The sequence below is a fragment of the Carcharodon carcharias genome, chromosome 36 (assembly GCF_017639515.1).
Source record: "Carcharodon carcharias isolate sCarCar2 chromosome 36, sCarCar2.pri, whole genome shotgun sequence".
Taxonomy (NCBI): domain Eukaryota; kingdom Metazoa; phylum Chordata; class Chondrichthyes; order Lamniformes; family Lamnidae; genus Carcharodon; species Carcharodon carcharias.
In genome coordinates, this window is record NC_054502.1 from 1,239,396 (window position 1) to 1,264,091 (window position 24,696).

At 52.3% G+C, this 24,696-nt stretch overlaps 1 protein-coding gene across 7 annotated transcripts in view; it reads left to right on the forward strand.

The window, feature by feature from the left end:
* The first annotated feature begins 21,662 nt into the window (after nt 1–21,662).
* The window catches only part of LOC121272850 (OTU domain-containing protein 7B-like), a 38,718-nt gene continuing 35,684 nt past the window's right edge, over nt 21,663–24,696 (forward strand). For 6 of the 7 annotated variants that reach the window (XM_041179666.1, XM_041179668.1, XM_041179670.1 and 3 more), the window contains exons 1-2: nt 21,663–21,773; nt 23,369–23,592. In XM_041179666.1, the coding sequence (XP_041035600.1) occupies nt 23,508–23,592 (85 nt within the window). In that variant the 5' untranslated portion in view covers nt 21,663–21,773; nt 23,369–23,507. The remainder of the gene's footprint in view (nt 21,774–23,368; nt 23,593–24,696) is intronic. The other variant, XM_041179667.1, reaches the window with a different exon arrangement.

Here is a 24,696-nt window from a genome sequence, read left to right on the forward strand (position 1 = left end):
TGGCTCAGTACTCCGCGAGAGTGAGACCCAGAGCTCCCTGATTACTGTGACTCAGTACCTGAGAGAGAAAGAGGGCGAGAGACCCAGACCCCAAGCTCCCTGATTACTGTAGCTCAGTACTACGAGAGGGAGAGACCCAGACCCAGAGCTCCCTGATTACTGTGACTCAGTACTCCGCGAGGGAGGGACCCAGACCCAGAGCTCCCTGATTACTGTGACTCAGTACTCCGCGAGAGTGAGACCCAGAACTCCCTGATTACTGTGACTCAGCACTCCGAGAGGGAGAGACCCAGACTCCGAGCTCCCTGATTACTGTGGGTCAGTACCTGAGAGAGAAAGTAGGCTAGACACCCAGACCGCGAGCTCCCTGATTACTGTGAGTCAGTACCTGAGAGAGAACGAGGGTGTGATACCCAGACCCATAACTCCCTGATTACTCTGACCCAGTACTCCGAGAGGGAGAGACCCAGACCCAGTACTCCCTGATTACTGTGACCCAGTACTCCGAGAGGGAGAGACCCAGACCCAGGGCTCCCTGATTACTGTGGGTCAGTACATGAGAGAGAACGAGGTTGATTGACCCAGACCCAGGGCTCCCTGATTACTGTTACTCAGTACTCCGCGAGAGTGAGACCCAGACCCAGGGCTCCCTGATTACTGTAGCTCAGTACTCCGAGAGGGAGATACCCAGACCCAGAGCTCCCTGATTTCTGTGACTCAGTACTCCGAGAGGGAGAGACCCATACCCAGAGCTCCCTGATTACTGTGACTCAGTACTCCGAGAGGGTGAGACCCAGACCCAGAGTTCCCTCATTACTGTGACTCAGTACTCCGAGAGGGAGGGAACCAGACCCAGAACTCCCTGATTACTGTGACTCAGTACTCCGAGAGGGAGGGACCCAGACCCAGAGCTCCCTGATTACTGTGACTCAGTACTCCGCGAGAGTGAGACCCAGAGCTCCCTGATTACTGTGACTCAGTACTCCGAGAGGGGGAGACCCAGACTCCGAGCTCCCTGATTACTGTGGGTCCGTACCTGAGAGAGAAAGTGGGCGAGACACCCAGACCCCGAGCTCCCTGATTACTGTGGGTCAGTACCTGAGAGAGAACGAGGGTGAGAGACCCAGACCCAGAACTCCCTGATTACTGTGACTCAGTACTCCGAGAGGGAGAGACCCAGTCCCAGGGCTCCCTGATTACTGTAGCTCAGTACTCCGAGAGGGAGAGACCCAGACTCCGATCTCCCTGATTACTGTGGGTCAGTACCTGAGAGAGAAAGTGGGCGAGACACCCAGACCCCGAGCTCCCTGATTACTGTGGGTCAGTACGTGAGAGAGAACGAGGTTGAGAGACCCAGACCCTGAACTCCCTGATTGCTGTGACTCAGTACTCCGAGAGGGAGAGACCCAGACCCAGAGCTCCCTGATTACTGTGACTCAGTACTCCGAGAGGGAGAGACCCAGACCCAGAGCTCCCTGATTACTGTGACTCAGTACTCCGCGAGGGAGAGACCCAGAGCTCCCTGATTACTGTGACTCAGTACTCCGAGAGGGAGGGAACCAGACCCAGAACTCCCTGATTAATGTGACTCAGTACTCCGAGAGGGAGGGCCCCAGACCCAGGGCTCCCTGATTACTGTGACTCAGTACTCCGAGAGGGAGAGACCCAGACCCAGAGCTCCCTGATTACTGTGACTCAGTACTCCGTGAAAGTGAGACCCAGACCCCGAGCTCCCTGATTACTGTGTCTCAGTACTCCGAGAGGGAGTGACCCAGACCCGGAGCTCCCTGATTACTCTGACTCAGTACTCCGAGAGGGAGAGACCCAGACCCAGAGCTCCCTGATTACTGTGACTCAGTACTCCGAGAGGGAGTGACCCAGACCCAGAGCTCCCTGATTACTGTGACTCAGTACTCCGAGAGGGAGAGACCCAGACCCAGAGCTCCCTGATTACTGTGACTTAGTACTCCGCGAGAGTGAGACCTAGACCCAGAGCTCCCTGATTACTGTGTCTCAGTACTCCGCGAGGGAGAGACCCAGACCCAGGTCTCCCTGATTACTGTGAGTCAGTACTCCGAGAGTGCGAGACCCAGACCCGGAGCTCCCTGATTACTCTGACTCAGTACTCCGAGAGGGAGAGACCCAGACTCAGAGCTCCCTCATTACTGTGACTCATTACTTCGCGAGAGTGAGATCCAGACCCAGAGCTCCCTGATTACTGTGTCTCAGTGCTCCGCGAAGGAGAGACCCAGACCCAGAGCTCCCTGATTACTGTGACTCAGTACTCCGAGGGTGAGAAACCCAGACCCAGATTCCCTGATTACTGTGACTCAGTACTCCGAGAGGGAGAGACCCAGACCCAGAGCTCCCTGATTACTGTGACTCAGTACTCCGCGAGGGAGAGACCCAGACCCAGAACTCCCTGATTACTGTGACTCAGTACCTGTGAGAGAAAGAGGGTGAGAGACCCAGACCCAGAGCTCCCTGATTACTGTGACTCAGTACTCCGAGAGGGAGAGACCCAGACCCCGAGCTCCCTGATTACTGGAGCTCAGTACTCCGAGAGGGAGAGACCCAGACCCAGAGCTCCCTGATTACTGTGACTCAGTACTCCGAGAGGGAGAGACCCAGACCCAGAGCTCCCTGATTACTGTAACTCAGTACTCCGAGAGGGAGAGACCCAGACCCAGAGCTCCCTGATTACTGTAGCTCAGTACTCCGAGAGGTAGAGACCCAGACCCAGAGCTCCCTGATTACTGTGACTCAGTACTCCGAGAGGTAGAAACCCAGACCCAGAGCTCCCTGATTACTGTGTCTCAGTACTCCCAGAGGGAGAGACCCAGACCCAGAGCTCCCTGATTACTGTGACTCAGTACTCCGCGAGAGTGAGACCCAGACCCAGAGCTCCCTGATTACTGTGACTCAGTACTCCGAGAGGGAGGGACCCAGACCCAGAGCTCCCTGATTACTGTGGCTCAGTACTCCGCGAGAGTGAGACCCAGAGCTTCCTGATTACTGTGACTCAGTACCTGAGAGAGAAAGAGGGCGAGAGACCCAGACCCCAAGCTCCCTGATTACTGTAGCTCAGTACTACGAGAGGGAGAGACCCAGACCCAGAGCTCCCTGATTACTGTGACTCAGTACTCCGCGAGGGAGGGACCCAGACCCAGAGCTCCCTGATTACTGTGACTCAGTACTCCGCGAGAGTGAGACCCAGAACTCCCTGATTACTGTGACTCAGCACTCCGAGAGGGAGAGACCCAGACTCCGAGCTCCCTGATTACTGTGGGTCAGTACCTGAGAGAGAAAGTAGGCTAGACACCCAGACCGCGAGCTCCCTGATTACTGTGAGTCAGTACCTGAGAGAGAACGAGGGTGTGATACCCAGACCCATAACTCCCTGATTACTCTGACCCAGTACTCCGAGAGGGAGAGACCCAGGCCCAGTACTCCCTGATTACTGTGACCCAGTACTCCGAGAGGGAGAGACCCAGACCCAGGGCTCCCTGATTACTGTGGGTCAGTACATGAGAGAGAACGAGGTTGATTGACCCAGACCCAGGGCTCCCTGATTACTGTTACTCAGTACTCCGCGAGAGTGAGACCCAGACCCAGGGCTCCCTGATTACTGTAGCTCAGTACTCCGAGAGGGAGATACCCAGACCCAGAGCTCCCTGATTTCTGTGACTCAGTACTCCGAGAGGGAGAGACCCATACCCAGAGCTCCCTGATTACTGTGACTCAGTACTCCGAGAGGGAGAGACCCAGACCCAGAGCTCCCTGATTACTGTGACTCAGTACTCCGAGAGGGTGAGACCCAGACCCAGAGTTCCCTGATTACTGTGACTCAGTACTCCGAGAGGGAGGGAACCAGACCCAGAACTCCCTGATTACTGTGACTCAGTACTCCGAGAGGGAGGGACCCAGACCCAGAGCTCCCTGATTACTGTGACTCAGTACTCCGCGAGAGTGAGACCCAGAGCTCCCTGATTACTGTGACTCCGTACTCCGAGAGGGGGAGACCCAGACTCCGAGCTCCCTGATTACTGTGGGTCCGTACCTGAGAGAGAAAGTGGGCTAGACACCCAGACCGCGAGCTCCCTGATTACTGTGAGTCAGTACCTGAGAGAGAACGAGGGTGTGATACCCAGACCCATAACTCCCTGATTACTCTGACCCAGTACTCCGAGAGGGAGAGACCCAGACCCAGTACTCCCTGATTACTGTGACCCAGTACTCCGAGAGGGAGAGACCCAGACCCAGGGCTCCCTGATTACTGTGGGTCAGTACATGAGAGAGAACGAGGTTGATTGACCCAGACCCAGGGCTCCCTGATTACTGTTACTCAGTACTCCGCGAGAGTGAGACCCAGACCCAGGGCTCCCTGATTACTGTAGCTCAGTACTCCGAGAGGGAGATACCCAGACCCAGAGCTCCCTGATTTCTGTGACTCAGTACTCCGAGAGGGAGAGACCCATACCCAGAGCTCCCTGATTACTGTGACTCAGTACTCCGAGAGGGAGAGACCCAGACCCAGAGCTCCCTGATTACTGTGACTCAGTACTCCGAGAGGGTGAGACCCAGACCCAGAGTTCCCTGATTACTGTGACTCAGTACTCCGAGAGGGAGGGAACCAGACCCAGAACTCCCTGATTACTGTGACTCAGTACTCCGAGAGGGAGGGACCCAGACCCAGAGCTCCCTGATTACTGTGACTCAGTACTCCGCGAGAGTGAGACCCAGAGCTCCCTGATTACTGTGACTCCGTACTCCGAGAGGGGGAGACCCAGACTCCGAGCTCCCTGATTACTGTGGGTCCGTACCTGAGAGAGAAAGTGGGCGAGACACCCAGACCCCGAGCTCTCTGATTACTGTGGGTCAGTACCTGAGAGAGAACGAGGATGAGAGACCAAGACCCTGAACTCCCTGATTACTGTGACTCAGTACTCAGAGAGGGTGAGACCCAGTCCCAGGGCTCCCTGATTACTGTAGCTCAGTACTCCGAGAGGGAGAGACCCAGACTCCGATCTCCCTGATTACTGTGGTTCAGTACCTGAGAGAGAAAGTGGGCGAGACACCCAGACCCCGAGCTCCCTGATTACTGTGGGTCAGTACGTGAGAGAGAACGAGGTTGAGAGACCCAGACCCTGAACTCCCTGATTGCTGTGACTCAGTACTCCGAGAGGGAGAGACCCAGACCCAGAGCTCCCTGATTACTGTGACTCAGTACTCCGAGAGGGAGAGACCCAGACCCAGAGCTCCCTGATTACTGTGACTCAGTACTCCGCGAGGGAGAGACCCAGAGCTCCCTGATTACTGTGACTCAGTACTCCGAGAGGGAGGGAACCAGACCCAGAACTCCCTGATTAATGTGACTCAGTACTCCGAGAGGGAGGGCCCCAGACCCAGGGCTCCCTGATTACTGTGACTCAGTACTCCGAGAGGGAGAGACCCAGACCCAGAGCTCCCTGATTACTGTGACTCAGTACTCCGTGAAAGTGAGACCCAGACCCCGAGCTCCCTGATTACTGTGTCTCAGTACTCCGAGAGGGAGTGACCCAGACCCGGAGCTCCCTGATTACTCTGACTCAGTACTCCGAGAGGGAGAGACCCAGACCCAGAGCTCCCTGATTACTGTGACTCAGTACTCCGAGAGGGAGTGACCCAGACCCAGAGCTCCCTGATTACTGTGACTCAGTACTCCGAGAGGGAGAGACCCAGACCCAGAGCTCCCTGATTACTGTGACTCAGTACTCCGCGAGAGTGAGACCTAGACCCAGAGCTCCCTGATTACTGTGTCTCAGTACTCCGCGAGGGAGAGACCCAGACCCAGGTCTCCCTGATTACTGTGACTCAGTACTCCGAGAGTGCGAGACCCAGACCCGGAGCTCCCTGATTACTCTGACTCAGTACTCCGAGAGGGAGAGACCCAGACTCAGAGCTCCCTGATTACTGTGACTCATTACTCCGCGAGAGTGAGACCCAGACCCAGAGCTCCCTGATTACTGTGTCTCAGTGCTCCGCGAAGGAGAGACCCAGACCCAGAGCTCCCTGATTACTGTGACTCAGTACTCCGAGGGTGAGAAACCCAGACCCAGAGCTCCCTGATTACTGTGACTCAGTACCTGTGAGAGAAAGAGGGCGATAGACCCAGACCCCGAGCTCCCTGATTACTGTAGCTCAGTACTCCGAGAGGGAGAGACCCAGACCCAGAGCTCCCTGATTACTGTAGCTCAGTACTCCGAGAGGGAGAGACCCAGACCCCGAGCTCCCTGATTACTGGAGCTCAGTACTCCGAGAGGGAGAGACCCAGACCCAGAGCTCCCTGATTACTGTGACTCAGTACTCCGAGAGGGAGAGACCCAGACCCAGAGCTCCCTGATTACTGTAACTCAGTACTCCGAGAGGGAGAGACCCAGACCCAGAGCTCCCTGATTACTGTAGCTCAGTACTCCGAGAGGTAGAGACCCAGACCCAGAGCTCCCTGATTACTGTGACTCAGTACTCCGAGAGGTAGAAACCCAGACCCCGAGCTCCCTGATTACTGTGTCTCAGTACTCCCAGAGGGAGGGACCCAGACTCCGAGCTCCCTGTTTACTGTGGGTCAGTACCTGAGAGAGAAAGAGGGCAGGACACCCAGACCCTGAGCTCCCTGATTACTGTGAGTCAGTACCTGAGAGAGAACGAGGGTGAGAGACCCAGACCCAGAGCTCCCTGATTACTGTGAATCAGTACTCCGCGAGAGTGAGACCCAGACCCAGGGCTCCCTGATTACTCTGACTCAGTACTCCGAGAGGGAGGGACCCAGACCCAGAGCTCCCTGTTTACTGTGACTCAGTACTCCGAGAGGGAGAGACCCAGACCCAGAGCTCCCTGATTACTGTGACTCAGTACTCCGCGAGAGTGAGACCCAGACCCAGGGCTCCCTGATTACTCTGACTCAGTACTCCGAGAGGGAGAGACCCAGACCCGGAGCTCCCTAATTACTGTGACTCAGTACTCCGCGAGAGTGAGACCCAGAGCTCCCTGATTACTGTGGGTCAGTACTCCGAGAGGGAGGGACCCAGACCCAGAGCTCCCTGATTACTGTGACTCAGTACTCCGAGAGGGAGGGACCCAGACCCAGAGCTCCCTGATTACTGTGACTCAGTACTCCGAGAGGGAGAGACCCAGACCCAGAGCTCCCTGATTACTGTGACTCAGTACTCCGCGAGGGACAGACCCAGACCCAGAGCTCCCTGATTACTGTAACTCAGTACCTGAGAGAGAAAGAGGGCGAGAGACCCAGACCCCGAGCTCCCTGATTACTGTAGCTCAGTACTACGAGAGGGAGAGACCCAGACCCAGAGCTCCCTGATTACTGTGACTCAGTACTCCGAGAGGTAGAGACCCAGACCCAGAGCTCCCTGATTACTGTGACTCAGCACTCCGAGAGGGAGAGACCCAGACTCCGAGCTCCCTGATTACTGTGGGTCAGTACCTGAGAGAGAAAGTGGGCTAGACACCCAGACTGCGAGCTCCCTGATTACTGTGAGTCAGTACCTGAGAGAGAACGAGGGTGTGATACCCAGACCCAGAACTCCCTGATTACTGTGACTCAGTACTCCGAGAGGGAGAGACCCAGACCCAGGGCTCCCTGATTACTGTGGGTCAGTACGTGAGAGAGAACGAGGTTGATTGACCCAGACCCAGGGCTCCCTGATTACTGTTACTCAGTACTCCGCGAGAGTGAGACCCAGACCCAGGGCTCCCTGATTACTGTGACTCAGTACTCCGAGAGGGAGAGACCCAGACCCAGAGCTCCCTGATTACTGTGACTCAGTGCTCCGAGAGGGAGAGACCCAGACCCCGAGCTCCCTGATTACTGTGACTCAGTGCTCCGAGAGGGAGAGACCCAGACCCAGAGCTCCCTGATTTCTGTGACTCAGTACTCCCAGAGGGTGAGACCCAGACCCAGAGTTCCCTCATTACTGTGACTCAGTACTCCGAGAGGGAGGGAACCAGACCCAGAGCTCCCTCATTACTGTGACTCAGTACTCCGCGAGAGTGCGACCCAGACCCAGGGCTCCCTGATTACTCTGACTCAGTACTCCGAGAGGGAGAGACGCAGACCCGGATCTCCCTAATTACTGTGACTCAGTACTCCGAGAGGGAGAGACCCAGACCCGGATCTCCCTGATTACTGTGACTCAGTACTCCGCGAGAGTGAGGCCCAGACCCAGAGCTCCCTGATTACTGTGACTCAGTACTCCGAGAGGGAGGGACCCAGACCCAGAGCTCCCTGATTACTGTGACTCAGTACTCCGCGAGAGTGAGACCCAGAGCTCCCTGATTACTGTGACTCCGTACTCCGAGAGGGGGAGACCCAGACTCCGAGCTCCCTGATTACTGTGGGTCCGTACCTGAGAGAGAAAGTGGGCGAGACACCCAGACCCCGAGCTCCCTGATTACTGTGGGTCAGTACCTGAGAGAGAACGAGGGTGAGAGACCCAGACCCTGAACTCCCTGATTACTGTGACTCAGTACTCAGAGAGGGTGAGACCCAGTCCCAGGGCTCCCTGATTACTGTAGCTCAGTACTCCGAGAGGGAGAGACCCTGACTCCGAGCTCCCTGATTACTGTGGGTCAGTACCTGAGAGAGAAAGTGGGCGAGACACCCAGACCCCGAGCTCCCTGATTACTGTGGGTCAGTACGTGAGAGAGAACGAGGTTGAGAGACCCAGACCCAGAGCTCCCTGATTACTGTAGCTCAGTACTCCGAGAGGGAGAGACCCAGACCCAGAGCTCCCTGATTACTGTGACTCAGTACTCCGAGAGGGAGAGACCCAGGCCCAGAGCTCCCTGATTACTGTGACTCAGTACTCCGAGAGGGAGGGAACCAGACCCAGAACTCCCTGATTAATGTGACTCAGTACTCCGAGAGGGAGGGCCCCAGACCCAGAGCTCCCTGATTACTGTGACTCAGTACTCCGAGAGGGAGGGAACCAGACCCAGAACTCCCTGATTAATGTGACTCAGTACTCCGAGAGGGAGGGCCCCAGACCCAGGGCTCCCTGATTACTGTAGCTCAGTACTCCGAGAGGGAGAGACCCAGACCCAGAGCTCCCTGATTACTGTGACTCAGTACTCCACGAAAGTGAGACCCAGACCCAGAGCTCCCTGATTACTGTGGGTCAGTACCTGAGAGAGAAAGAGGGCGAGAGACCCAGACCCCGAGTTCCCTGATTACTGTAGCTCAGTACTCCGAGAGGGAGAGACCCAGACCCCGAGCTCCCTGATTACTGTGTCTCAGTACTCCGAGAGGGAGTGACCCAGACCCAGAGCTCCCTGATTACTGTGACTCAGTAGTCCGAGAGGGAGGGCCCCAGACCCAGAGCTCCCTGATTACTGTGACTCAGTACTCTGAGAGAGAGAGAGACCCAGACCCAGAGCTCCCTGATTACTGTGACTCAGTACTCCGCGAGAATGAGACCCAGACCCAGAGCTCCCTGATTACTGTGGCTGAGTATTCCGCGAGAATGAGACCCAGACCCAGAGCTCCCTGATTACTGTGGCTCAGTACTCCGAGAGGGAGGGCCCCAGACCGAGAGCTCCCTGATTACTGTGACTCAGTACTCCGAGAGGGAGAGACCCAGACCCAGAGCTCCCTGATTCCTGTAGCTCAGTACTCCGAGAGGGAGAGACCCAGACCCAGAACTCCCTGATTACTGTGACTCAGTACTCCGAGAGGGAGAGACCCAGACCCCGAGCTCCCTGATTACTGTGTGGCAGTACTCTGCGAGAGTGAGACCCGGACCCAAAGCTCCCTGATTACTGTGACTCAGTACTCCGCGAGAATGAGACCCAGACCCAGAGCTCCCTGATTACTGTGACTCAGTACTCTCTTGAGAGGGAGAGAGAGTGGGCAAACAGTTTGGGAACCTTTGGATTCAGGTTTGGTAGTGAGCATCCTGCAACTTGTATTCAAAGCTCTTTAATTCTCTGTTTGTGACCAGTTATAAGGAGTAAATTACGTAGAAATGAGATGGGTGTCAGCCTTTCAGTGCTCTCCTCAGACTTGCCCTGTGTGTGAAAGCCACAATCTGAAGGTAAACATTCAGTGTCAGTCATGGTTCAAAGAGTTGAGACTCTCACTTACTGAGAGTGCAGATTACAGGGAAGACCAGGCCAGTGGAAAACACATTGAGCTGTTTTTCCTTCAACACCATTCACAACTCCTCACTCAACAAGCTCAAGTTTGCACATTCTGGCATGTTTTTGTTTGTGTGAGTTATACTGTAATATTTCCCTGTGGTGTGTAGCTCAGCTCAAGATCTGTGTATGTTGGTTCAGATCAGAGACTGCATCCTGCTTTCTGAACACATTATACAGACTCCAGCCTGCCAAAACACTCCATGCAAAAGCAAAATTCTGTTAAGATAGTTGGTGCACAGATCTCCCTGTTATATTATAACATAAGCACAGGAGGAGGCCATTCAGCCCCTCGAGCCTAATTCCACCATTCAATGAGGTCATTGCTGAACTATCACCTGATTCCATATTTTTGCCTTTGTCCCAAATCCTTTACTTCCTTTGGTTAACAAAAGTCTATCAATCTCAGATTGAAAATTTACAATTGATCTAGCAGCAATTGCTGTTTGTGAGAGAGTTCCACCCTTTGTGTGATGTCACTCCTGAAGGGTCTGGGTCTCTTTTTTGCACTCTGCCCATTGCACCACTCCCCCTAGACCGTCCCCCCAATCAGCAGAAATAGCTCCACTCTATCTACCTTATCTGTTCCCCTTAATATTTTGAAAACCTTGATCAAATCATCCCTTAACCGTCTAAATGCCAGGGAATACAACCCTGGTTTGTGTAATCTCATCTGGTAATTTAACCTTTGGAGTCCAGATGGCATTCTGTTAAATCTATTCTTCATCGGTGTTGCCAGTTTTAATATATTGCAATACTCTGTGGTGCTCCAAGAGAATTCCCACTCCCAGTGCCAGATCTGTAAATCAAAGATTCTGGGATTCTCGCTGGTTAGAGCAGCTGAGGTGTTTAAGATGATTTAAAGAGTTTTTAAAAATTCATTCACGGGACATGGGTCTCGCTGGCTGGGCCAGTATTTATTCCCCATCCCTAATTGCCCCTTGAGAAGATGGTGGTGGTGAGCTGCCTTCTTGAACTGCTGCAGTCCCTAGGGTGTAGGTGTGCCCACTGTGCTGTTAGGAAGTTGATAGGGTAGATAAGAGATAAACTATTCCCTTGGCTTGGGGGAGTCCAGCACAAAGGGGCATCATCTTCAGATTAGGGCCAGGCTGACGCCAGAGCTGCTTCAGACTACGGCAGTGAATATCTGGGACACTCTCCCCACAAAGCTGGCTGTTCAGATCACCCACAAGCAAATTGAATGGCAGAATAGGCTCAAGCTGCTGAAGGGCATCTGTTCATGTCTCCGTTAGGATAGGATCAGGTTGCACTGTGCTGCATTCCATGGTTCAATATGCTGTCAATGTTCACTGTCTGGACTGAAGGGAGGCCTTTTTGGGAAAGTTTCTACTGCTGTAAGCTTCTGGCAATGAATAGGAATGGGTGTCCAGACAGGAGGAGGAGACTGGGTTAGTATCTGTCCCTCACTGTCTGCTGTTTGGTATTGTGAAGGTGCCTGGGGAACATTAACTATTTAACAAGCAACACAAGACAAAGATGAATGAAAGGATCAAGGGAAAACTACTGGGACTAGAAACCTGTAAGGGTAGTATTAAAAATACACAGGATACTGGGGACATAATGCCTTCGGGATCTAGCCCAGGAATGATGGCTGCCTCCTGTGCTACGCACTCACTCATTGAGGGTGATCTGCTGGCTCGCAGGCAGCTTGCGGTCTAGTGGTGAAGGGGTGGGTGCAGGTGGTGCCACAAACACGGGGATATGAGTGTATATGTACATAAATCATTGAAGGTGGCAGGACAGTTTGAGAGGACGGTTAATAAAGCATACAGTGTCTTGGGCTCTAACACTGGGGAGTAGAGTACAAAAGCAAGGAAGATGTTTTAAACCTGTTGTCGTGTCCCGTGAAGGCATGTCATATTATGAACTTTCAGTCAATACTTTCTAAAAATTGGACGTAAACAAGCCGTTAAGATGGCTGCCATAAACCATGTGACTTTTGGCATTTGGACTACAGACAATATTAAGTGAATACTTATTTAAATATGGATATAGGTGAGGGTATCTCACAACCATCTGTGGAATTCACACATCTCATTGTTTAAGGATGGGCCAACACATAAAGACTATGGAGTTTCCAGACTGCCTGTCTCCATGTTTCAAACTGGACAAAAGGGAAGTTTGAAACTCAGTGGCCACTGTCAACTTCCATTGTGTCATGATGGCCTCCCCCATCCAAACTAGACTAGAAGGTTAAGCTAGCAGACATGTGGTTGAAGATTTCAGGGACTGCACCCTCACCACCCAGGACCCAGCAGATCATCTAAACCATCAGTCATCAGCCAGTCTGAGAACCAGACTCTGAAACTAGCTACAAATCATTAGACAGATAAAGTACTCAACCTGTTTTAGTTTCAAAGTTCATCTAAGAAGCAACCACTTAGATATTCAACTACAAGAAACCTCACAATCTGTTGTGAACCCTTCACTTTATAAGACCCTCACTTCAACTTTCAATCATCAAAACTATTCAAGAAACCACAAGCCTGCCATGTGGGAGATCAGAAATTGTAAATCAGTGACTGAATTAACTGTAATCTGTAAAAGTAATCTATCTTTATCTGTATCCAAACTGAGAGAGAGAGACTGAATGTGTGTCATAAAGTCATTGAGGTCTACAGCACAGAAAAAGGCCCTTCGGCCCATCGAGTCTGTGCTGGTCAAACAAGTACCTAACTATTCTAATCCCATTTTCCAGCATTAGGCCCATAGCCTTGTATGCCATGGCATCGCAAGTGCACATCCAAATACAGCTTAAATGTTATGAGGGTTTCTGCTCTACCACCCTTTCAGGCAGTGAGTTCCAGATTCCCACCACCCTCTGGGTAAAAAAAGTTCTTCCTCACATCCCCTCTAAACCTCCTGCCCCTTACCTTAAATCTATGCCCCCTGATTATTGATTCCTCCACAAAGGGGAAAAGTTCCTTCCTGTCTACCCTATCTATGCCCCTCATAATTTTATACACCTCAATCACGTCCCCCCTCAATCTCCTCTGCTCCAGGGGAAAGTAACCCCAATCTATCCAATCTCTCCTCATAACTAAAACTCTCCAGCCCAGGCAACATCCTGGTAAATCTCCTCTGCACTCTCTCTAGTGCAATCACATCCTTCCTATAATGTGGATTCCAGAACTGCACACAATACTCTATCTGTGGCCTAACCAATGTTTTATACAGTTCCAGCATAACCTCCCTGCGCTTACATTCTATGCCTCGGCTAATAAAGGCAAGTATCCCATATGCCTTTTTAACCACTTTATCTACCTGTCCCGCTACCTTAAGGGACCGGTGGACATGCACACCAAGGTCCCTCTGACCTTCAGTACTTCCCAGGGTTCTACCATTCATTGGGTATTCCCGTGCCTTGTTTGTCCTGCCAAAGGGCATCACCTCACACTCATTCAGATTAAACTCCATTTGCCACTGATCAGCCCATCTGACCAGCCTGTCTATACCCTCTTGTAATTTAAGGCTATCCTCCTCACTATTTACCACCCCACCAATTTTTGTGTCATCCGTGAACTTACTGATCAACCCTCCCCCATTCAAGTCTAAGTTGTTTATATATACCACAAACAGCAAGGAACCCAATACTGATTCCTGTGGATCCAGTCACAAAAACACTCCTCGACCATCAGCCTCTGCTTCCTGCCACTCAGCCAATTCTGGATCCAATTCGCCAAATTGCCTTGGACCCCATGGCCTCTCACCTTCGTTATCAGTCTGCCACGTGGGAACTTATCAAAAGCCTTGCTGAAGTCCAAGTCGACTACATCAAATGCATTGCCCTCATCTACAGACCTGGTCACCTCTTCGAGAAATTCAAACAAATTGGTCAGATATGACCTCCCCTTAACAAAACCATGCTGACTGTCCTTGATTAATCCCTTCCTCTCCAAGTGTAGATTAATTCTGTCTCTCAGAACTACTTCCAATAGTTTCCCCACCACTGAGGTTAGACTGATGGGCCTGTAGTTCCCTGGTTTATCCCTCCGCCCTTCTTGAATAATGGTACCATATTGGCTGTCCTCCAGTCCTCTGGCACCTCTCCTGTGGCCAGCGAGGTATTGAAAATTATTCCCTGTGCCCCTGCTATCTCCTCCCTTGTCTCATTCAACAGTCTGGGATACATTTCATCCAGGCCTGGAGATTTATCTACTTTTAAGCCTGCCAGACCACTTAGAAACTCCTCCTTTTCCATGCTAATTTCTTTAATTATATCACAGTCCATCTGCCTGATCTCCATACCCACGTCGTCCTTCTCACTTGTGAACCTCTCACCGACACAAAGTATTCATTTAGAAACCTACCTACGTCTTCCGGCTCCACACACTAATTACCACTGTGGTCCTTAATGGGTCCTACTCTTTCCCTAGTTATCCTGTTACTCTTAATGTACTTGTAAAATAACTTTGGATTTGCTTTTATTTTACCTGCCAATGTTTCTTCATGCCCCCTTTTTGCTCTCTTAATTTCCTTTTTAAGTTCCCCCCTACATATTCTATACTCCTCTAGGACTTGTGCTGTTTTGAGCCCTCGGTATCTGCCATAAGCTTCCCTTTTTCTCTTTATCCAATCCTGTATATCCCTCAACATCCAGGATTCCCTGGATTTGTTAGTCCCACCCTGTGTCTTTATTGGAATATGTTGGCCCTGTACTCTCCCTATTTCCTTGAATGAGTCCCACTGCTCTGATGCAGATTTACCTAAAAGTAGCAGCTCCCAGTCCACTCTGGCCAAATCATATCTGATCTTATTCAAATCGGCCTTCCCCCAATTTAGAACTCTGATTTCTGGCCCATCCTTGTCCTTTTCCATAACATCCTTGAATCTAACGGAGTTATGATCACTATCTGCAAAATGCTCCCCCACTGATACCTCTATCACTGGCTGAGCTTCATTCCCTAAAATTAAGTCCAGGACCGCCCCCTCTCTTGTAGGACCTTCTACGTATTGGCTTAACAAGCTCTCCTGGATGCATTTTAAGAATTCCGCTCCCTTTAAGCCTATCACACTGTGACTAACCCAGTTAATGTTGGGGAAGCTGACATCCCCCACTATTACCACCCTATTATTTTTACACTTCTCTGAAATTTGTCTACATATCTACTCTTCTATTTCTCTCTGACTGTTTGGGGGCCTATGGTACACTCCCAGCAATGTGATTGCTTCTTTTTAGTTTTTCATTTCTACTCATATGCCTTCATTTGAGGAGTTTTCTAAGATGTCATCCCTCCTTACTGCTGTAATTGATTCCTTGATCAATATTGCGATACCCCCTCCTCTTTTACCTCCTTCCCTGTCTCGACTGAAGACCTTATATCCTGGAATATTGAGCTGCCAATCCTGCCCCTCTCTCAACCATGTCTCAGCAAAGACATCATACTCCCATGTTTTAATTTGTGCCCTCAACTCATCTGCCTTATTCATCAGACTCCTTGTATTAAAATAAATACCATCCAACCTTGCCAAACTCCCTTGTGCCTTAACTGGCCTATAGTTTCTATGCCTTCCAGACTTACTTGCTCTCTCTTCTAATTTTGGCTGTGCATCTCCCCTTGCTGAACCTCCTCTCAGGATCCCATCCCCCTGCCAAGTTAGTTTAAACCCTCCCCAACAGCACCAGCAAAACTCCCCGCAAGGATGTTGGTCCCTTTCCGGTTCAGGTGCAACCCGTCCGCCTGGTACAGGTCCCACCGCCCCCAGAAATCTAAAGCCCTCCCTCCTGCACCATCCCTCCAGCCACGCATTCACCTGGACTAACCTCCTGTTTCTATACTCACGAGTGCATGGGACTGGAAGTAATCTGCAGATTACTACCATTGAGGTCTGTTTTTTAATCTGCTTCCTAGCTTTCTAAATTCTGCTTGCAGGACCTCATCCCTCTTTCTACCTAAGTCGTTGGTACCAATATGTACCATGATCTCTGTCTGTTCGCCCTCCCCCTTTAGAATGCCCTGCAGCCGTTCAGTGTCATCCTTGACCTTGGCACCAGGGAGGCAACATACCATCCTGGAGTCACATCTATGGCTGCAGAAATGCCTGTCTGTTCCCCTTACTATTGAGTCTCCGACCACTATTGCTCTCCCCACCCCCCAACCCTGTGCAGCTGAGCCACTCTCAGTGCCAAGAGCGTGGCTGCACTCCCCAGAGGGAGCGTCACTCTCACCATTTTCCAACACAGAAAAATGGTTCTCAAGCGAGATGCACCCTGGGGCTTTCCTGACTACCTGCCTGACACCTTTATTCTGACTGATGGTCACCCATTCCCTCTCTGTCTGCACTTCCGTAAGCTGTGGGGCGACCACATCTAAATACGTGCTATCCACGAAACTCTCAGCCTCGCGGATGTACCCCAGTGTCTCCAGCTGCCGCTCCAGCTCCAAAGCTCGGAGCTCAAGTAGTTGTAGCTGGTGGCTCTTCCTGCACATGTGGTCAGTCAGAGCACAAGGAACATCTAGGACTTCCCACATGTTGCAGGCAGTACATTTGTATGTATTTAGGGTAATAAATTATCTTTATTTTTAAACACACAAAAGCTTACTGCTTAATTATTTAATATGAATACACACTCCAAGAGTACGGAAAGACACATTTCTTTGTGTACAAAACAAACTGATTATGGGCAGTAAGAGAGCAGTTACATTCTGTCCCTGTCACTGTATAAAACACTGGTTCGGGCTCAGCTAGAGTATTGTGTCCAGTTCTGGGCACCACACTTTGGGAGGGATGTGATGGCATTGGAGAGAGTGTAGAAAAGATTCATGAGAATGGTTCCAGGGAAGAAGGAACTTCAGTTATGAAAATAGATTGGTGAAGTTAGGACTGTATTCCTTGAAGGGAAGGCTGAGGGGAGATTTGATAGAGGTGTACAAAATCATGAGGGGTCAGGACAGAGTAGATAGGGAGGGAACTGATTCCCATTGGTGGAAGGATCGTGAACCAGAGGGCACAGGTTTAAGATAATTGGTAAAAGAAGCAACAGTGACATGAGAAATGTTTTCAGACAGTGAGTGGTTTGGATCTGAGAGTGTGGTGGAGGCTGGGTCAATTGGAGCATTCAAAAGGGAACTTGATCATGTTAAAAAGGAAATAATTTCAAGACTACAGGGAGAAGACTCTCTGTGCATTTCCCCTTCAGAGAGCAAACGCAGACACAGGCTGAATGGCCTCTTCCTGCCCTGTAACCATTCCATGATTCTGCATGGAGAGGGAGGCAGGGGAGGGAGACAGGCAGTAAATGGCTGAGGCTAGGATGTCTTTGCCGAACTCTCATCATTGCTGATGTCTTGTTAGATTGTTTTGAAGCCTGCTTTAGCCACACAGGCATTGGGATTGGCAGTATGACAGTGATATGAATCGTGCAGCTGAGCCACGAGTGGGGAGAAGCTGCTTGAATCCATTGTCTGTTTGACAGAGGCTGGTGGTTTGGGCTGAATCAGCTGCCAGCAGAGGTCACATTTGCACTGTGCGAGTGTCCACTTAAAGGAGCCATTTCACTGAGCGTTACTGACTGATCTCTGACCCGACCTTCTGAAACTCTCCATTCACCTGGCTGGAACTGAGAAGGAAATCGGCAGTAACTGCAGCCAGCTGACTGATGGGGGTGGTGGTGGTAGTGCGGTGTGTGTGTATCCGTGTTGGGGGGGAAGGGGGTGTGTGTGTATATCCGTGTTGGGGGGGAAGGGGGTGTGTGTGTATATCCGTGTTGGGGGGGAGGGTGTGTGTGTGTGTGTGTATCCATGTTGGGGGGGAGGGTGTGTGTGTATATCCGTGTTGGGGGGGAGGGTGTGTGTGTGTATATCCGTGTTGGGGGGGAGGGTGTGTGTCTGTATATCCGTGTTGGGGGGGAGGGTGTGTGTCTGTATATCCGTGTTGGGGGGGAGGGTGTGTGTCTGTATATCCGTGTTGGAGGGGAGGGTGTGTGTGTGTGTATATCCATGTTGGAGGGGAGGGTGCGTGTGTGTGTATATCCGTGTAGGAGGGGAGGGTTTGTGTATGTGTATATCCGTGTTGGAGGGGAGGGTGTGTGTGTGTGTATATCCGTGTTGGGGGGAGGGGGTGTGTGTGTGTGTGTGTGTGTATATCCGTGTTGGGGGGGAGGGTGGGGTGTGTGTGTATATCCGTGTTGGGGGAGGAGGGTTTGTGTGTGTATATCCGTGTTGGGGGAGGAGGGTGTGTGTGTGTATATCCGTGTTGGAGGGGAGGGTGTGTGTGTGTATATCCGTGTTGGGGGGAGGGTGTGTGTGTGTGTATATCCGTGTTGGAGGGGAGGGTGTGTGTGTATATCCGTGTTGGGGGGGAGGGTGTGTGTGTGTATATCCGAGTTGGGGTGGAGGGTGTGTGTGTGTATATCCGTGTTGGAGGGGAGGGTGTGTGTGTGTATATCCGTGTTGTAGGGGAGGGTGTGTGTGTGTGTATATCCGTGTTGGGGGGGAGGGTGTATGTGTGTATATCCGAGTTGGGGTGGAGGGTGTGTGTGTGTATATCCGTGTTGGGGTGGAGGGTGTGTGTGTGTATATCCGTGTTGGGGGGGAGGGTGTGTGTGTGTATATCCGTGTTGGGGGGGAGGGTGTGTGTGTGTATATCCGTGTTGGGGGGGAGGGTGTGTGTGTGTATATCCGTGTTGGGGGGGAGGGTGTGTGTGTGTATATCCGTGTTGGGGGGGAGGGTGTGTGTGTGTATATCCGTGTTGGGGGGGAGGGTGTGTGTGTGTATATCCGTGTTGGGGGGGAGGGTGTGTGTGTGTATATCCGTGTTGGGGGGGAGGGTGTGTGTGTGTATATCCGTGTTGGGGGGGAGGGTGTGTGTGTGTATATCCGTGTTGGGGGGGAGGGTGTGTGTGCGTATATCCGTGTTGGGGGTGAGGGTGTGTGTGCGTATATCCGTGTTGGGGGGGAGGGTGTGTGTGTGTATATCCGTGTTGGGGGAGGATGGGGTGTGTGTGTATATCCGTGTTGGGGGAGGGTGGGGTGTGTGTGTATATCCGTGTTGGGGGGGAGGGTGTGTGTGTATATCCATGTTGGGGGAGGGTGGGGTGTGTGTGTATATCCATGTTGGGGGGGGAGGGTGTGTGTATGTATATCCGCGTTGGGGGGGGAGGGCGTGTGTGTATATATCCGTGTTGGGGGGGAGGGCGTGTGTGTGTGTATATCCGTGTTGGGGGGGAGGGCGTGTGTGTGTATATCCGTGTTGGGGGGGAGGGCGTGTGTGTGTATATCCGTGTTGGGGGGGAGGGTGTGTGTGTGTATATCCGTGTTGGGGGGGAGGGTGTGTGTGTCTATATCCATGTTGGGGGGGAGGGTGTGTGTATGTATATCCGTGTTGGGGGGGAGGGCGTATGTGTGTGTATATCTGTGTTGTGGGGGAGGGCATGTGTGTGTGTATATCTGTGTTGGGGGGGAGGGCGTGTGTGTGTATATCCGTGTTGCGGGGAGGGTGTGTGTGTGTATATCCGTGTTGGGGGGCAGTGTGTGTGTGTGTGTATATCCGTGTTGGGGGGGAGGGTGTATGTGTGTATATCCGTGTTGGGGGGGAGGGTGTGTGTGTGTATATCCGTGTTGGGGGGGAGGGTGTGTGTGTGTATATCCGTGTTGGGGGGGAGGGTGTGTGTGTGTATATCCGTGTTGGGGGGGAGGGTGTGTGTGTGTATATCCGTGTTGGGGGGGAGGGTGTGTGTGTGTATATCCGTGTTGGGGGGGAGGGTGTGTGTGTGTATATCCGTGTTGGGGGGGAGGGTGTGTGTGTGTATATCCGTGTTGGGGGGGAGGGTGTGTGTGCGTATATCCGTGTTGGGGGGGAGGGTGTGTGTGCGTATATCCGTGTTGGGGGTGAGGGTGTGTGTGCGTATATCCGTGTTGGGGGGGAGGGTGTGTGTGTGTATATCCGTGTTGGGGGAGGATGGGGTGTGTGTGTATATCCGTGTTGGGGGAGGGTGGGGTGTGTGTGTATATCCGTGTTGGGGGGGAGGGTGTGTGTGTATATCCATGTTGGGGGAGGGTGGGGTGTGTGTGTATATCCATGTTGGGGGGGGAGGGTGTGTGTATGTATATCCGCGTTGGGGGGGAGGGCGTGTGTGTATATATCCGTGTTGGGGGGGAGGGCGTGTGTGTGTGTATATCCGTGTTGGGGGGGAGGGCGTGTGTGTGTATATCCGTGTTGGGGGGGAGGGTGTGTGTGTGTATATCCGTGTTGGGGGGGAGGGTGTGTGTGTCTATATCCATGTTGGGGGGGAGGGTGTGTGTATGTATATCCGTGTTGGGGGGGAGGGCGTATGTGTGTGTATATCTGTGTTGTGGGGGAGGGCATGTGTGTGTGTATATCTGTGTTGGGGGGGAGGGCGTGTGTGTGTATATCCGTGTTGCGGGGAGGGTGTGTGTGTGTATATCCGTGTTGGGGGGCAGTGTGTGTGTGTGTGTATATCCGTGTTGGGGGGGAGGGTGTATGTGTGTATATCCGTGTTGGGGGGGAGGGTGTGTGTGTGTATATCCGTGTTGGGTGGGAGGGTGTGTGTGTGTATATCCGTGTTGGGGGGGAGGGTGTGTGTGTGTGTATATCCGTGTTGGGGGGGAGGGTGTGTGTGTGTGTATATCCGTGTTGGGGAGGAGGGTGTGTGTGTGTGTATATCCATGTTGGGGAGGAGGGTGTGTGTGTGTATATCCGTGTTGGGGGGGAGGGTGTGTGTGTGTGTGTGTATATCCGTGTTGGGGGGGGGAGGGTGTGTGTGTGTATATCCGTGTTGGGGGGCAGTGTGTGTGTGTGTGTATATCCGTGTTGGGGGGGAGGGTGTGTGTGTGTATATCCGTGTTGGGGGGCAGTGTGTGTGTGTGTATATCCGTGTTGGGGGGCAGTGTGTGTGTGTGTATATCCGTGTTGGGGGGCAGTGTGTGTGTGTGTATATCCGTGTTGGGGGGCAGTGTGTGTGTGTGTGTGTATATCCGTGTTGGGGGGCAGTGTGTGTGTGTGTGTATATCCGTGATGGGGGGCAGTGTGTGTGTGTGTATATCCGTGTTGGGGGGCAGTGTGTGTGTGTGTATATCCGTGATGGGCGGCAGTGTGTGTGTGTGTGTATATCCGTGATGGGGGGCAGTGTGTGTGTGTGTATATCCGTGTTGGGGGGCAGTGTGTGTGTGTGTATATCCGTGTTGGGGGGCAGTGTGTGTGTGTGTATATCCGTGTTGGGGGGGAGGGTGTGTGTGTGTATATCCGTGTTGTGGGGGAGGGGGTGTGTGTGTACACATGGGGAGGCGATGGTGAGCATGTAGGTGTTGGGGTGTGGGGAGCACGTGTGTGTATGTACAGGTGGGGAGTGGGATCCCCGAGTCTGAGTGCCATTGAGTGGTCTCCGTTACCCTGAGAATCGGGGATATGGGCAGCTCGGTCTGTATCACTGCGTATTTGTGGCAATGTCTATGTGGAAGAGGATGCCATGTGTGCTGCTTGTTTTGAAACAGGGCGTGATGGGAGGTGAATCCTGGAAGCAGCTGTGATGATGTTCCCCTGGTGTTCTGTGGAGACCAGTCACTGACCGACCCTGTGGCCAGTTTGCTCCTTTTCTCATGGTAAGTACGCTGTGCTTTCTATTCCCACTGGCAGGGTGCTGGACGTTCTGCTGGGAGGGGGCTGCTAAACAGTGAAAGCTCATAGACACCAGGGAAAATCAGCAATTATAAAGCACGCCCTCCTCCCCGGCTCCCCCCTACTGGGCCGGCCACCTCCCCGGGTCCCCTGGGCTGTGGGGAGGCAGCTGGAGCTGGCGGAGAGAGGCGGGCAGCTGGAGCCTCATTCTGCTTGTGCAGTTATTCAGCTACAGAGGGCATCACTCTTTGCGGCAGTGCTTGCTGGATAGGAAGGAAGAGCCCTGTTTGGTTGAAACTCTGAGCAGACGAGAGATTGAGTGTAACTGTTGTCTCCTCAGGAACAGTGCAGCTTGGACCATGGACTCTGCACTTGGATGTTCCTGTGATGAATTGAAGGGAACGACCCAAGTCTCCTGGTTTCTCCTTCCTCACCGTTCTGAACGCTGAACAGCTTTTTTATTATTCAATCACAGGATGTGGGCATCGCTGGCTGGCCCAGCATTTATTGCCCATCCCTAGTTGCCCTTGAGAAGGTGGTGGTGAGCTGCCTTTTTGAGCTGCTGCAGTCCCTGTGGTGTAGGTACACCCACCGTGCTGTTAAGGAGGGAGTTCCAGGATTTTGACCCAGCGACAGTGAAGGAACGGCCGATATATTTCCAAGTCAGGATGGTGAGTGACTTGGAGGGGAACCTCCAGGTGGTGGTGTTCCCATGTGTCTGCTGCCCTTGTCCTTCTAGATGGTAGTGGTCGTGGGTTTGAAAGGTGCTGTTGATGGAGGCCTGGTGAGTTGCTGCAATGCATCTTGTAGATGGTACACACTGCTGCCACTGTGCGTTGTTGCTGGAGGGAGTGAATGAATGTTTGTGGATGGAGTACCAATCAAGCGGGGCTGCTTTGTCCTGGACAGTGTTGGAGCTGCACTCATCCAGGCAAGTGGGGAGTATTCCATCACACTCCTGACTTGTGCCTTGTAGATGGTGGACAGGCTTTGGGGAGTCAGGAGGTGAGTTACTCGTCGCACAGTTCCCAGCCTGTGACCTGCTCTTGTAGCCACATTATTTATATGGCTAGTCCAGTTCAGTTTCTGGTCAATGGTAACCCCCAGGATGTTGGTAGTGGGGGATTCAGTGATGGTAATGCCATTGAATGTCAAGGGGCCATGGTTAGATTTTCTCTTGTTGGAGATGGTCATTGCCTGACACTTGTGTGGCGTGAATGTTACTTGCCACTTGTCAGCCCAAGCCTGGATATTGTCCAGGTCTTGCTGCATTTGGACATGGGCTGCTTCAGGTCCTGCAGGTCATCCTGGCTGTGTCCTGTGACAAGGTTTAAACTGCAGGCCCCTGTCAGAGTAAACCAGGACAACTTCAGATTGAATTGAAAGTAGGTGATGGTCATTGAACCTGTGTTTACGAGCTGGGTCTTTCCCCAGTCAGGGGTTTTGTTCTTCTGGACTGGGAAGATTGGAAACCGGGGATTGTTTTGAGTGATAATTTAACAAGAAAGCGGTTCTTCACCCAGTGTTTTCCACTGCTTTACTCAGTAAATCAGCATCCTGGGCTCTCTCTTAATTGCAGCCTTCCTGTCTGGTTTGCAGTGATCTGAAGCAGAGAAGATCCCATGGCTGGTCCCCGTGTATCCACTGTTGGTGCAGCATTGACCTGTGACCTGTCCACATGTCCAGCCTCTCGATGAGCAAAGCGACTTCATGATCACATGACTGTCGACATGGATACCGTCCTGTCAGACTTTGTTCGCTCGACAGGCGCGGAACCTGGACTGGCACGGGATCTACTCGAAGGTGAGAATTCCAGGCTTGGGAATGGCACATGGGACTATTCAACTGCAGAGGCAGATGCCGTTCACCCTAATGTATCTGTCTAAGGGTTTATGAGATTATTGCCAATCTGGTTACCCGGTATCAATCCCAAACGAATCCCACTGTCCCATCCCAGTGACCTGCGCTCTCCCCATGGCCCTGTCTCAATTGCAAACTAATCCCACTGCTCCATCCCAGTGCCACATCCCAGTGACCGGCGCTCTCCCCATAGCCCTGTATCAATCCCCAAACTAATCCCACTGCTCCACTCTCTCCCCATAGCCCTGTATCAATCCCCAAACTAATCCCAATGTCCCGCTCTCACCCCACATCCCAGTATCAATCCCCAAACTAATCCCACTGCTCCACTCTCTCCCCATAGCCCTGTATCAATCCCCAAACTAATCCCACTGTCCCACTCTCTCCCCATAGCCCTATATCAATCCCCAAACTAATCCCACTGCCCCGCTCACTCCCCACAGCCCTGTATCAATCATAAACTAATCCCACTGCCCTGCTCTCTCCCTATATCCCTGTATCAATCCTCAAACTAATCCCACTGCCCCGCTCACTCCCCATAGCCCTGTATCAATCCCCAAACTAATCCCATTGCACCACTCTCTCCCCATATCGCTATCAATCACAAACTAATCCCACTGTCCCGCTCTCTCCCATATCCCTGTATCAATCACAAACTAATTCCACTGCACCGCGCTCTCCCCAAATCCCTGTATCAATCCCCAAACTAATCCCACTGTCCCACTCTCTCCCCATAGCCCAGTATCAATCCCCAAACTAATCCCACTGTCCCACTCTCTCCCCATCGTCCAGTATCAATCCCCAAACTAATCCCACTGTCCCACTCTCTCCCCATCGTCCAGTATCAATCCCCAAACTAATCCCACTGCCCCGCTCTCTCCCCTTAGCCCTGTATCAATCCCCAAACTAATCGCACTGCCCCGCTCTCTCCCCTTAGCCCTGTATCAATCCCCAAACTAATCCCACTGTCCCACTCTCTCCCCATCGTCCAGTATCAATCCCAAACTAATCCCACTGTCCCACTCTCTCCCCATCGTCCAGTATCAA